The sequence below is a fragment of the Pteropus alecto genome, unplaced genomic scaffold, assembly GCF_000325575.1.
Source record: "Pteropus alecto unplaced genomic scaffold, ASM32557v1 scaffold21, whole genome shotgun sequence".
Classification (NCBI taxonomy): domain Eukaryota; kingdom Metazoa; phylum Chordata; class Mammalia; order Chiroptera; family Pteropodidae; genus Pteropus; species Pteropus alecto.
In genome coordinates, this window is record NW_006436282.1 from 11,649,954 (window position 1) to 11,664,884 (window position 14,931).

At 39.4% G+C, this 14,931-nt stretch overlaps 2 protein-coding genes across 3 annotated transcripts in view; one reads left to right on the forward strand and one right to left on the reverse strand.

Moving 5' to 3' along the window:
- ANKMY2 (ankyrin repeat and MYND domain containing 2) overlaps nt 1-1,520 on the reverse strand; it is a 30,828-nt gene extending 29,308 nt beyond the window's left edge. Inside the window, exon 1 of one of the 2 annotated variants that reach the window (XM_006911963.3) lies at nt 1,234-1,520. In XM_006911963.3, coding sequence (XP_006912025.1) covers nt 1,234-1,300 — 67 coding nt within the window. In that variant the 5' untranslated portion in view covers nt 1,301-1,520. Of the gene's footprint in view, nt 1-437; nt 516-1,233 lie in introns of those variants that run through there. The other variant, XM_015589451.2, reaches the window with a different exon arrangement.
- Nucleotides 1,521-1,861: 341 nt separating this feature from the next.
- The window catches only part of BZW2 (basic leucine zipper and W2 domains 2), a 60,959-nt gene continuing 47,889 nt past the window's right edge, over nt 1,862-14,931 (forward strand). Inside the window, 1 exon segment of the mRNA XM_006927102.3 lies at nt 1,862-2,011. The gene's annotated coding sequence lies outside the window, so the exon portion shown is untranslated.

Consider the following 14,931-nt stretch of genomic DNA (forward strand, 5'->3'; position numbering starts at 1 on the left):
AGGTTGCAGTGCCAAATAGGTCAGAGAGAACCGTGCAGAACAAACAAAACCACCAACTTCAAATCCCACAATTCCAGGCAAAAAACACTTATGGTACATGATGTCAGATGGGGTGGGCTCAGCTCACCAGCACCTGTTGAGTTCAATTCCGATTTTTTTTTTCCTCTTTACACTTAGACTTTCCTTGTCAGTACGAAGAATAAATATGCCTTACTCTCTGGGGCTCCAGATTTCAGCCTGGCTACTCAGAAAGAAATAAGACTGGAAACTGGGAAGCCTTTACGTTGTAGTGCCTGGCCTCTCTGCCATTTGAGGGTAGACGTGGCTTCTCATTCTTGAGTTTATAACTACATTAACTATACCCGCAGTCCCACGCATCCCCATCCCCGAGCGTGACTGTACAGAAGAAGCCATGTAGCCACGTTGATGTCACTTGCCAGGCAATGGGACTTAGCGGGGAGCTCCTCTGGGTTGTCCACTCCAGGAATGAAGGGAAAACATGGCTTCTGGGCTGGTCCCTGGGACCTGCGTCTCCCTCCCTACGACTCGGAGCGGCGGAAGCGGGACACGCGTTGGGAGAGTGGAAGGGAAACCGGGAAAAGTGCGATTAAAAGGTCGCTAAGAGCGCTTAAGGGTGGACGCCCAGCCAAACTCCTCGCTTCTCTGAGGGTTCCTGGGCTTCTGGAAGAAAGCTCCAATGTGGCAAATTATAGAACTTATTTGTGTTCTAATAAAGAACGCTTCTCCTTAGTCGCTTCCTCCACCCCCCAAGCGGGGGCGGAGACAGCCAAGGAATCCAGATCTTTTGGCCTCCGGAAGTCGAAAGGGCCCTTTAGACACCCGTCAAAAAGCCTGAAACTACCAGGTCACTGTCGCCAAAACGGACCGTGGGCAAAATCACCTGAGGAGTGCTGAACGCACATCCTACGACCCACACCCCGGGGTCGCCCATTATAATCCGAGATGGGGCCTAAAAATGTGCACCTTTCCAAAAGCTGATTTAGAGGACGAGTTTGGCAACCTCCGCTCTCTTCTCAGCAGTGCTTTTCTCTCCCCACCTCTCCACCCCCGCAACCGGTCCCAAACCAAAGGGAGAGACGGTATTTCCCGGTTCCGCGCTGCCAACCTCGCAGAACCGCAGCCCAGGGTCGGCGGGGCCACGGGCGCCCCCAGGGCTGCGCCACGCCCCCTGCCCAGACCGGCAGCGCCTCGGGCGGAGCCCAGCACCCACACCTTTTCCGATGACTTCCAGCAGCTCCTGTTCCTCCTGGGTCAGTTCGCCTTTCTTTACGTGAACCATTGCTCCCGCCAGCTTGAAGGTTATTCTGTTTCTTTGCAAGTATTAAGAAGAAACGAGGTGTCTAGATTTGGAGCGCCGGTCGCAGTGGGACGGCGTGAGGCCAGAACACTGAGTTGCCACCCGCGGAAGCATTCGAATTCTCCCCTCTCTCCCGCGGCCCGGGGAGCAGCCGGCGAGCTCGGGCGAGCCGGGCGGGCGGTCTCTGCAGGCCCCGCGACAGTCACCGCCCCCCGCGCCTCATTGGCCCAGCCAGGAGGAGGAGCTGCAGGAGGCGGCAGCCGAAGACTCCCATTGGAGCAGCCTGGGAAGAAAAAAACAAATGGAGAAAACCAGAGGGGGGGAATTAAATTCCTCTCACGTGTTCCCCATCCCCACGCTGCCCGGTTCAGATATTTAGGGACACGCAATATTTAAATTCTCTGTCTGTAAGTTCTGTGTCCGGCGGTGGCTGCTTAAGGCGTGCAGAGGTCATCGGCCCTCGCGACTCCCCCCCGCATTTCCTCAGGAATAACGCGCCCCGGCCGAGGGCGGACTGGGGGCGGGGCGGGACTGCGCGGGAGGCGGGGCTGCGCCGGGCTCCGTGTGTCGATGTCAATGTGTCTGTCCTTCACTCCTCCATTGTCTGCCGCCGCCGCTGCTGCTGCTGCTGCTGTCGCTGCCGGAATCGCCGCAGCTCCCAGCCTCGCGCGTCGCCGCTACCTTCTCGGACAGGTGAGAAGCAACCCAGGTGGGGCAAGAGGAGCAGGGAGGGCTGCGGGAACCGCGGTGGTCGCCCCACTGGGGGCTTCCATCCTGGCCGGAGCTGGCGGAGAGGAAGCATGTGCCTGCTGGGGCGGCTTCCTGCCTCTCGGTGAGGAAGCATCCCCTCGACCCCATTAACCTCACATATACCGCGTATCAGTGCCTCAGAGTGAGGACCCGCCACTCGCCACATTTGGCCGCCCCGTAAGACCCTAGGACTGCGAGCGGGTGGGCGCCCGCCATGCGGTGGGAAGTGGCGGTGCACATCGTGTTGTGCGTGGCCCCGCCAGATGCGTTTCCCGGCGAGGCCGGGGTTGAGGCTCTAAGCTAGGGGTGGGTGGGGAGGAAGAAGGTAGTTATCTTTTGGCAGCCCTCCCCCTTAACCACTACCGCTTCATGCACACTACTTGTCATCTCCTCTGGCCTCTGTGGAAGCTGTGGAAGAAAACCGGATCTGATTCGCTTTATGGTGCCTGTTAAGGATATTTGGAAGCAATTTACACTTGCACTAATACTCCGTTTATGAGAGACGGCCTAGTAGGAGGGGGCAGGAAGGGCCTGTTCGCTCTGCTGGAGTTCCGAGTCTCTTTGTAACTCTGATCTTGAGATTTATGGAAACAGGGAGGGGAGAGAGAGGGGGCGGAGATTAAATTGGTCTTGCTGTCTATATATAGCCTTAGATTAGCCTCTTAATCCATTCTTCATTCAACTGCAATACGTAGCCTCTGAGCTTAGACTGTAGGTAGCTAGGGGGTAAATACAGGTGTGTACCCTCTTGTGGCTGGGAAACAAGACTTGCTTGCTAATATGAAGTCAGTCATCCCTCCATGGTGCACATCGGTAACATGTACAGAATCAGTGAAAGCTGTTTTAGAATTAGTGTGTACATATTACTGTTGTTTCTCTACAGCTAGTATTGATGTTTCTTCCAAGACCCATCTGCTTTAAAGAGAAATATTTGAATAATTAGATGGTTTTGTTAAGCATCCCTACCACTCCCCACAGTGCTGTACATGAAGTGAAATGCATTTTTCTCTGGCCTTATGTTTTCATTTTTTTTGAAGCATTCACCGACACTTCTGAAATCCTGGAAGATGTTCATCATTATTTCCTGCCTTTAAAATTTTTTTTCCTTAAACCCCAGCTGCTTTCTTCTCAGTCTGCTTCATCTTTACAGGCTGAGGCAGCTCTGACCCAGAATATCTCACATAAAAATGATTTGAAATTATTCATCTCAACGTATAACAAAGAAACTTTTGTTTGATAATGCTTTAATGATGTGGCTGTTCAAACAACATGTAGTAAGGCTTTTGAGAGTGACCAATTTTTTGTAACACGTAGAATGCTGTTACTGCCACAGTCTCAATTGATTTAAAACATAGTATCGTGCAGAAGAACCTACCTAAGAAAACCCACCTAAGAAAATGTTTGTAGAATAACCTCTCCTAACATATGACTTAACATCTTACAGCAATGCATGGCCAGAATTGAGTACTTCATTGCCAGTATTTCCATCTCTTGTGCCAAATTGGGGCCATGGTTACTTGAAGGTCACACCTGTTTGTCTCACTGAGGTTGTCAGTTAGTGGAGGATAGCAACTTATTATTATTTCTTGGTGCCTTATGGCACCTAGTTGGTCCTCTGTGAATATATGACTTCAATAAATTGAGTCAATGACATTTAAAGACAAACTAACATCTACCTAGAAATGTAGATAAATGTTAAGTTTAAATTTCTAGAAACAGATATGTAGTGGATAGTGTTCATCAGATAGATTACATAAATCGTTTTGTACAGTGTAAATATTTAATGTAGAGATAAGATTAGCTAATGAGTACTCCTTAAACTAGATCGAGGAACTTTTCTTGTACCAAGAATACATCCACATCAAAGAAATTTTGTTGATAATAAAATAGCTACTACTTATCGAGTATTTAGTCTGTGCCAGATATGCTACTAGATGTTTTGTATAGGATTATTTTAATTATTGTTATAACAACTCAGGAATTAGCCAATATCATCCCCATTTCTGCAAGTAAGAAAACAAACTAAAAAGTTAATCAGTTTGCCCACACTCTACAGTTAGGAAGTGTCAGAGCCAGAATTGGCACCTAGATCTGTCTCCAAAACCTTTTCTCTTTTCCCCATTTTCTGCCTATGTACCTGACAGTAAGGGGGAAGTTATATATTATTTTAACTCACTAATAATCATGTGGTTCAGCATGCCAAAGGGACAGAAGTCTTTCTCCTCTCTCCCCAATCCCTTATCCATGCCCTACAACCAGTGGTATCTATTTCTCTCATATCCTTCCTGAGAGATATTTTATGTGTTTATACTTTATATGTATATTTCCACTTTCTTTTTACAGAAATGGGAACATCCTAACACACTGATCCACACTGTATAATAGAATTTGTGTGATGCTTAGGTCTTCCTTCTGTTTCTTTCTTCACCTTCTTAAAAATAATGAATTCTGAAATTCTTATGTGTCCCCTCATCTCTTTTATACTATTGTCACTCTAGACCTCACCTAGCCTATTACAATGGATTCCTAAGGAGCCTGTTAACTTACCTCACTCCATCTAGCTAATTCAAGCCACTACAAGTTCAATAAACACTGAGCACCCATCATCCAGGCAAGAGTGAGACATATTCTGTCAAGACAGAACTGATTCACTTAAAACATGTCAATGTCTCTTCTCTGGCCGTAGAATTGAGGCTCGGTTCTGTGCCTGGAAGCCTCCAACTTTTGGTCCCAGCAGATATTTCCAGTCAGCCAGCCCCTCCCACACACTCTGCTGTAAGGTCACCACAATGCTGGTTCCCTAATGTGCCCGTAATTTCCACCCATTTGTTCCTGCTTTTCTCTTCCTGGAACGACCTCCCTTCCCTCTTCACTGAGTCTCCTTCCCAGATCTGAAGGACTGCTCAATTTTCAAAATGCTGCTTATATGTAACCTCTTCTCTCCAGCTTTCACGATCACCTCTCCCACCCCATTTAATGAGGGGAGTACAGACACTGGTAAACACATTTTATTAATGTCCTTCAACTAGGGAGATAAGTAAAATCTTCCGACAGAAGTTGCTGGTACAATTATCAACATCCTCTACAATTCTCTCCTATCTTCCTATGACCTCTAGTGCCCCCCACCTATGTGACATTTTTGCTTCTTTATTGGAGCCCCATGCAAATACCTACAGCAGGCCCCTTTCTCATGACATTCTATTAGAGCTATTATTAATCTAATGGCCCCTTCTCCTAGACTATAAATTAGCTAGGATTAATATACCTTTGTTTATCAAGATTGTAATCCATTATCTTACATCTACTGTATGCTCAGTACATGCTGAGTGGAATTGAGTTTGATCTCTAAATTATTGTAGGTGTATTTGTTTCTCTACTTGACTAATTATTCCTAGCACTGTTAGGTGATAGTGGCAGAATCACATAATCATAACCAAGGGCAGAGGGTCTTTAAATGTTTTCAGTCTCAAGCTGTTTGACATTCTGATAAATGCTATCAACCAAGAAAAATCCTCATGTGCACACATTACAGATTTTGCATACCATTCTCGATTTCCCACATTGAAGCCCCCGACCTCCAGCTCTCTGCTTTAAGGAAATACTGTTTCCTTTTTATTGCAGGGGAATAGCTTATTTTTGAGTATTCTATCTTCCAACGTAATGCCTTCCTTGACATTGACTTTCTTTTCTTAGATTTAGGTCCATTTCTTGACTAGGTGGATATTTGATGGTATTAAGGAATTTTGTTTTCCTTTAGGTGTGAAAATAAAATTATAGTTATAGTTTTAAAAGATCTTCATCTTTCAGAGACATGTATTGAATTATTTAAGGAGGGAATGATATGACCTGAGATTTGCTTCAATGTAATTCACTGACAGTGGAAGACAGGGAGTGAGAAAACAGAAATGAGACAAAGTTGACTGTTGTTAACAATTGAAGCTGGACGATGTATGATGAGTACGTTGACTTCATTGTACTGTTTTACTTCTGGATATGGTTGAAATTTTCTGTAATGAAGTTTTTAAAGTAAAATTTGGAAATATTACAGCCTCTAAGAAATTGTTGTTTTGCTTTTTTTAACACAACATAAGAAATTTGAATACAAATGCTCTTTCTCTATACATGACATTTAGCTTATGCAATTATTCATTTAAATGTTAAAACAGTTACACCTAAATCTGCAAGTGACTGTTTTCTGAACAATGCATTTCCATAAACTGTTCATATCACATTTTAACTTCTCCACAAAATGAAAAGGTAGGTGGCGTTACTCAGTGCTGTGTCACAAGCTTATGAATATCTTACTGGCAGCTAATCTTCATCTTTTTTGGAAACTGACAAAGTAATTTGCAGACAAGTCTGAACAGGGGTGCAAAAAAATACATTTAGTTTAACTGAGAAAATCACGATGTGAATGAAGCAGAGATACTGAATTTCTTTTATGTCTCATAAAAGAAGTAGGTGGTATTTCCAAAATAAGGTGTACCAAAATGGTCCTGAGCAACATCAGCACTGTAAACATAAAGACATTGATGTACAAAATCAGGACCAGACTCATGGCCACTGTACCTGCTCCGTTCTCAGGGTTTGCTTAACTAACTGCTTTCGGCACCGACTTCCTGGGGTTTTGCAGCTTAAAACTTATGTTTCTTGAGGTTTAAGTTTCTTTTATTATGTTTCAGACTTATTAAATGTCAATGTTTCCAAAGGCCAACGATGTAAAAAAAATTTTCTTTTTGTTATTTATAACGTGTCTCCCCAGACTGTATTAAAGGGTTTCTAAGTACAAAGCCAAATCTTCACAATGTCTAAGGACAGTGTAGCCAGTCCAGTGTCACTGCCAGGCAATGGTGAAGCACACGTTAGTATATATCCAACTCAGACTTATATTTATATTAGATATGTCACTGTGGAATTTAAAACTCTGGTCCAGTGCCTCTTATCTCTGAGTATAATAAAACCGTTCCAATAATTAAAAATAGAGAGCTATTTCTGCATCAGAAGGAAAAGGTAGCATTTACCTTCCCATGAATAGATTTAAGCAAGAAAATTGGAGTTTTTAATGTCATTTGGTTATCTATTGTGGGATTATATTAAAGCCTGCAGACAAAGTAGCCCTTAAAACTATATTCATCAGCCTCTGAGTAAAATCTCTTCCTGGTCTGTTGATTTGTAGAGTAAAGCAGTCCCATTAAGTAGCCTCTTTTGACCTGGTAGGAAATGATTATGGATGGGCCCTGGGAGACAGTCAAGCACAGCCATAGACATGGGAATTGGAGTGAGAAAACCAAGGTTCCAACCTCCGGGGTCAGATTTATTTTCCAAGGCAATCGCTCTTGCTTTCACTTTCTTCATATATAAAACAGGGATGTTAACCTTACTTTGAGGACCCTTGAGGATACCCGTGGATTAGAAAATATTATATAAAACATAAATTGTTATCTTTAGGACCAATTCTGCCTATTTTTGCAGTTGGGAGATATATGAATAACATAATTATAGGCCTAGTTGATAAAACATTTCAAAGTAAAATTGTATAGACATTGGTGTTTGCCATAAGCTTATCTTCCTACATTTTTTAAAGTAAAAATTATTTTTAAAATTAAAGAGAGACTTTCATAAGAGAGGATTCTAGTAATTATGTAATTATATCTCAGGATTAACATTTTTTTTTTACATCAATAAGAAACTTGGTGTGCATCTATTATGTTCAGTGAATCACAAAGAATAAGACATGATCTTTGTCCTCTAGAGGCTTATACTATCCTCCAGGAGGCTGGCCAGCTCCCGAAACAATAGGGACTAAGCTCTGCCCACTTACCTCAGGCCACAGGTTAGACACCTTTGAGAACTTAACCTTTGCATGCTTAAGTAGCTGTCTAGCTCCGGCCAATCTTTCAGCTCTAACTCCAACAATATCGTCACTTTTCTACCTACCCACCCCACTTCCTGCTCCTGGAATGCCCTCCTCCACCCCTTTCTGCATATCCGATGTTACTCAAATCCTCAGCTCAAATGACGCCTGCTCCACAGAGCCTTCTCCAGTCCTCCGCCAGAGCCGGACAGACGTAAGGGTGGAGCTCAGTGGGAGGTCTCATTCCTGGAGACTGGTGAATTAGAACAGGCAAGCCAGAAAATTGAGAGCATTACAGGGAGAACACCCCCCAAGAAAACTATAAAGTATTATAACATAAATATTTTAAAAGAAAATATTGGCTGTAATTTTATGGCCAACCATACTGGAACTAGAAATGATTTAATTTAAAGGCATGTTTTCCTCAATGTCCACTTTTTAAAATCAACAATATAGTAGGTTATGTTTTAAAGAACACTTTGATGGTACGTTTATGCTCTTTAGGAATTTGTAAAATGTGACATCGCAAGTTCAAGACTCAGTTGCAAATTATAGAACGGTATCTCCAGAACTGGTGATAGCAGGAAATTTGGTAATGGACATTTTTTTAAAAAGGAAGAGAAAATTATATACTTATTAGAATAGTTTTCCCTTTAATACAAAATGATTTGAAATTATCCAAAATAGCTAGGATATAACTAGCCAAAACAGCTAGAAAATAAAACAAGAAGGAATTTCTTTGTGGAGTTTATTTTGCACATGAAATGTCTGAATATCCTATCCATAGAACCTGATCTATCCCTTAAAGGAATTTTAGGATTTGTTATTCTCTCAATTTGACTTTTTTCCAATTGGACTGTTTTTGTTTTGTTTTGTTTTGTTTTGCCACTTTTATGGATGAATGTAATAAAGACATTGCTGAAGCAGTTAAACCTGAGAGATTTAATGACTCCAGGATTTAATAATCAGATTACTGTGAATCATTTTAATGCAGAATTATAGTTATCATTAGGAGTTCTCATAGTATTTTTTCTTTGTATCTATTAGGGAAAAGAACACATGATGATTTAGAATAATTTATAACTTTTTAAATATAAAATCTACTATTACTAACAGGGTACACATACACAAGACTATTTTTCATTCGTAGCTCACTCCGATGGCTATACTGAGGCCATGGGTCTCTTTAGCAGGTATCTTTTAGGCAGTAAAATGCCCAGTGGAATGGTCTGGCCTGTTCTAAGTTTGGCCTGTGTTGAGTGAAGAATGCCAAAAAATGTTCTAATCATTATATTTAAACTATCTACTTTGAAAATAAAAGTTTAGATAATACTCTGAATGAACCGTTCTTTTTAGTAAATGCCAAGAGACAATGCTAAATTCTTTCTGGATTTTTGATATCAGATGTATCTTTTGTTTGGTATATGTCAGAAAGAAAGAAAACAATGTAATGATTCCATGTAAGGAAGAGTAATACTCCACCTTAATATTTAAACTCTAATCCTTTGGCTATCTTTAATTGTCTTAATTATGGAAATAATATTTTATTAGGAAAACAATAATTACCTAAATCTGTGAAAGATTTAAAGTTATGTTTCCACTTTTCATATTTCAACTTACTTTTACATTGGGTAAAGAAAGACTTAAAAATAATTTTTAGGTGTCCTTTTACTTTCGAGAACTTCTAAATAAATCTCAAAACCACCAGGCAGAGGTGAATAATAATAAGGAATACTAACTCTTAGCACTATAGGGAACATATCATAAGCCACTATGGCCTGTGCATTTTATGATATTCTACTGTCATCCTCTTCGTATATTCACACGAAGGACTTTAATAGTTTTAAAACTAACCTTGATGGCTTCCTGGATTTGTGATTATTTCTAAGGAAAGAAAATAAAAGAACATGACATATGTTGTGTTCTTTTTCCTCAGTATACAAGGTAGTAGAATGGGGTTATTATAAACAGGAAGGAGAACCTCAAGTTGACGGTACAGAGGAAACTGCTGGCTAGAGGAAAGGGATGCAGGGTGTGAAGATTGCGTTTTTGTTATGAGTTGAGCCTCAGTAGGAAACAATTTGAGAACTGGCTCCTGTCGTTCTAGAAACCATGGTGCCATAAATTTCCTACTATTAACATGTCCCTAAGAGGCAGGATTTTTGTTAAATCCTCTCACTAAAGACTTTTTTTTTTTTTTTAATAGAAATCCATGTAGAAATCTTTTGCATTTTGGGGGAAATATATGCTAATCCAGTTTATCCAAGTGCTGAACTAGACTTTAAAATTAATATTTATTCTTTTTTTTCTATCTAATTCTAAACCATAAAATCTGAGGCAGATAATGAAAAAGCTGCCTTCAAGAGTCATATAAATAATTTCCCAAGACACTGCACCAACTTTGGTAAGCAACTGGGAAAGGGCACTGAGTAGAGACTGAGATAGTCAGATTCTGGCCATGACTATTCCAGGCATGTTCCAGGCATGTAAGCCCCTGATGGATAGGGATTTTTCAGTTTTGGTCTCTGCTGTATCATTAATGTTAGAATGCAGTGAATGACTTCAAGCAAGTGGTGTGACATCTCAGAGCCTTACTGGAGTGTTAGATGAGGGTCTGGGTTTAGGGCCATGGTTTTCAATCATGGATAACAATTATAAGCGTAAAAGCAAAAAACATTTAATTATTAAAACATTCATAAACACAATTGCAGCTCAATGCATGTGATGTACTTTAACATACTGGAGACCAGTGATTCTTATTAATTCACAGTGCCAGACTTTTTGTGCAGTGCTTGGATCAAACCTCCACCTGCTAGAAAGTGAGCACCATGCAACTTGTCCGATTAGTCCCTGCTGCATCTCTATTAAGTAGTACCAGATGTATGTTTAGTAAATGAATACAAATGAATGATTTTCTATATGTTTGGACCTTTTTTGAAAAGTATACTTGAGAGAGTTTATAGTGCTCTGCTGTTTTGGGTTTTCTGTTTGTTAATTGGTTTGTTTGTTTTTTTCCTCCTCTCTCTTTTAATTTGTAATGTGTGGTCTACTCCTATAAAATTGCATCGGAGTGCAATCCCATATCATCCATGTCTCATTAAATCCAAGGCTTGGCTTTGGTATTTATCCAGTTCATGCTCTCCTCGTTGTGCAATAGGCATGTGTATGATAAGTAACTTTTTTGTGTATACAACTCTTCACATAAAACTTCATCTGCTAGACAGGCTTAGGCAGGTTCCTTCCTGGGAGGATGGAGGATGCGGGGAGGTGGGATTTGGTCATGAGAACTCAGAAATGAAATGTTTGGATGCCTGCCTACCACCTTTGAGCATCCTGAAGGTCCATTACCATGGTTTCAAAGCAATTGCTCCAAAGAAAGTATCTCACTAATTACCAGTCTAGGGTGTTATTTTTTCCCAAAAGATTCTATTTTCCTATCCTGCTTGATTAAAAGGCTAAGAGAGAAACACACTTCAATCCTCCTTGCTGTAATAACTTATTTTCTAACTTCCCATTTGAATCAGTAGTCATAAACGCTTCCATCAGCAACAAAATCAGCCTGCATAAACTGAAACTCTCTCTGGCCTTTGACACCACTCCCTGCAGATTTTTTTAAAGACTATCTTTTTAGAGCAGTTTTAGTTTCATAGCAAAATTAAGAGGAATGTACAGAGATTTCCTGTATACCGTCTGTCCACATGCATACGTCTCCTCCATTATCATCATCCCTCACTGCCCATCAGCGTGGTACATTCGTTGCAGTTGATGAGTTTATGCAATTGCTGAGGACTGTTTCATAGCACATGGTTTTATGTGCTTTTATGCTGTTAGTTTGACATCAGGGTATTAATACTTTATAGTTTAAATGAACCAATTAAAATAATATAGAGAGACCATCTTGTTTTTTCTAAGCTTGAAAATACAATTTGACTCAAGGATATTTTTCTCTCCAGGAAAGGTTTCTGATTTTCCTAAAGTGATGCATTAGAACACATGGCTTTTAAAATAAATATACTAGAAGATGTCATTGAATAAAGTCACATAACTGCAAGTTCTAATGCAAGAAAGTTTTTTCGAAGTTGTGCTTGGGTGTAGTATTAGAAAAGATGATAGAATTGTATTGACAATTTTTTTTTCTGTGTGTGTGCACTAAAAAAAAAAAGAAAAGAAAGATTATACCATTAAAATGTGTACAGTGGCCATTACTGAGAATTAGAATTACAGATACTTTTTTTAATCTCTTTCTCAATTTTTCCCTATTTTTCAACATTATGCATGAACTGATTTCATAATCAATGATCTTTAAGGAATTATTTTCTCTACAATAAATATTCGTTTTTTACATCATTATCAAATAATCAAGTAGTATGTATTATATTAAATGTATGATCATATATTAATGAGATAAACAAACATAATGGGTAACTTAAAGCCATATCTTGGTAGATATGGACCTTCCAAATCATCACCTTGTAGGATTGCATATTTACTCTGTTAATAATTGAATTGATCAATAAATACTTTAAACTGCTCTTTGAAAATATATTCATTGCCTCTGAACACTATATAAAATATTCAGAAAAATATTAATCAAAAGGAGTTTTGATTAATGAAATCATTATTAGTTTAATTTATAGCTATCCTGCATTTAAGGAAGAAATTATTTGATTGGTAAATCCTGGGATATGTTTTCTAATCAGTAAGTTACTAGATAAATTTTGTACTTATATGTGTTTTGCTTTGATAAATATGTTTTCAATATATAGAAAAAGTAATGGGCTTTTTTATTTAAATTTTTTTAAAACCTTTCCTGTTTAGGAATCATATCTTTGCCTTTAGGTATTTGTTTTGGATTAGTAGAAGTTAGAACTTCTTATCTTTAAAAAACTCGAGTCTTGTTTTACATACCCGCACATTTTTTTCATTGTTGACTTTATTCTTTCTCTGATTGTGATCTTTAATAATATTCAGTTTTACTTGATATACTATTTTGTAAACTTCTGAATCACTCCTCAATCAGGACTGTGATGTAGGAGAATATGTCCATGGCAGGAATGATACAGGTGGTGCAGGGTGTGGTTGAGCAGTTCACAGCTCGTTTATGCCAGGGATGTTCTCTTGTCTAGGAATGCAGCAGAATAAAGAGCCCCCTCTTCTGATGTACCAGTAAGGGCATTTTTTGTTTTTTTAGTATTTAAATATCTCATCCACAGGACAGTCAAATACAAAGAATATATTAACCAGAGTAAGGTATTATAAGCATCTTGAGATTAAGAGTTGAGGGGGTTTTGTGTGTGTGTGTGGTTTTTGTTTCCTGGTGAATGTAGTCAGTGCAGTAGGGTTATTTCCTTCTTTCCAGCTGAGCAAATCCTGAAGGATTTGAAGTTAATGACTTCTCTCTCCATGGTAAGGTTTATTTCTAAGCGGTCCCAGGAAATACGAAATTCCTGTGTTGGTCAGGTTCTTGGGCTTTTTCAGCTCCCCTAATTGTTCTCCTTGCACACGTTCATTCCCTAAAATTCGTATGGCTTGCAAAGTTTGCCCTTGCTCTCTGTGGTTCTCCGCATACATACTCACTTTTATTTCTGAACCATATGAGAACAGGTTGCATACACTTTGCCCCTTATTACTTATCCCTTATTATTTCACTGTGTATTTTCTAAGAACAAGATACTTCTTTTAGAGAAACACAGTGTAATAATAAAATTTAATGAATTTACTATAGATACCATACTAATTACTGTAGTCTACACTGCAATTTTATCAATTATCCCAATAATGTTATATATATATGTATATGTATATGTATGTAGCCCCCCAACACCCCTTCTCCCCCAAGTGTAGCATCCACTCCCAGTTTGCATACTGTGTTTAGTAATGTCCTTTTAGTTTTCCTTTAATCTTTAAATTTTTTTTAAAGGCATTGACATTTTTGAAGAATACAGGCCAGTTTTGGAGACTGTCCCTAGATAGTGTATTTTTTTCCTCACTATTAAATTCAGGTCACGTGTTTTTGTTTGGAATGCCACATAAACAATATCCTGCCCTAAGTGTAAAACATCTAGAGATATGGGATGGCTGTTGTCTCTTGGTTAAGGTAGCTCGTTTCTCCACTGTGTAGTTACTGTTTTTCCTTTCGTAATTTATGTGAAGATGCTTTAAGGCTATGTAAACATCCCATTGATCGTGAAGCACCCCTTAATGTGTATGCACACACACTTGTCAGGGTACACTTAGCATTCATCGATGACTCTTGTGTGAATCAGTTTTTGGACAATGTTTGAAAAATGGTGATTTTCGAACCGTTTCCTTCTCTATTTATCAATTGGCAGTCTGCTGAAAGAAAACTTTCCCTTCTGCCCAGTTACTTCCTTTCGCTTGTGCACTGATAAATTTGCTTTTGATCTTTTTTTAAAGCAGTTCTGTGTTTTCAAGCACAAGATGTCTCAGGATCATATTGAATCTTCTCTGCTTCAACCTTGGAGTCAGCCATTTATGCAAGAAACGTTGGTTTCTTTTAGTAGGAATGATATTTAGATCCTGTGACATACTTATTTTTATGTACAATATTATTACTTATGACTTTTGAAATTGGTTTGAGCTAAAGATATTTTTATTTAAAAATATATAATGATCTAATTATAAAAGTTACATATATTATAGAAAATACAAACATGTAAAATGAGAGGAATAAAATGTCCCTTGAACCTGCTGCTCATGTTGACCACTAGTGTATTTTATGTACCTAAGATCCTACCACATATATATGAATTTGATTTTTTCCTGTTTTTAGCATCACTGTTTTCTCCAAGTCATAAAAATTAAACAATTGTCTTTTTCATAAGCCAGACAGAAAAAATTAAAAATCACATGATATCACATATATGTGGAATATAAACCTAAAAGCAACAAATAAACAGAGACTCATGGACATGGACTATAGACTAGTGGTTACCAGAAGACTGTAGAATAGTGGTTACTAGTTGGGTAGGCAAGGAAGCGGGAGGTA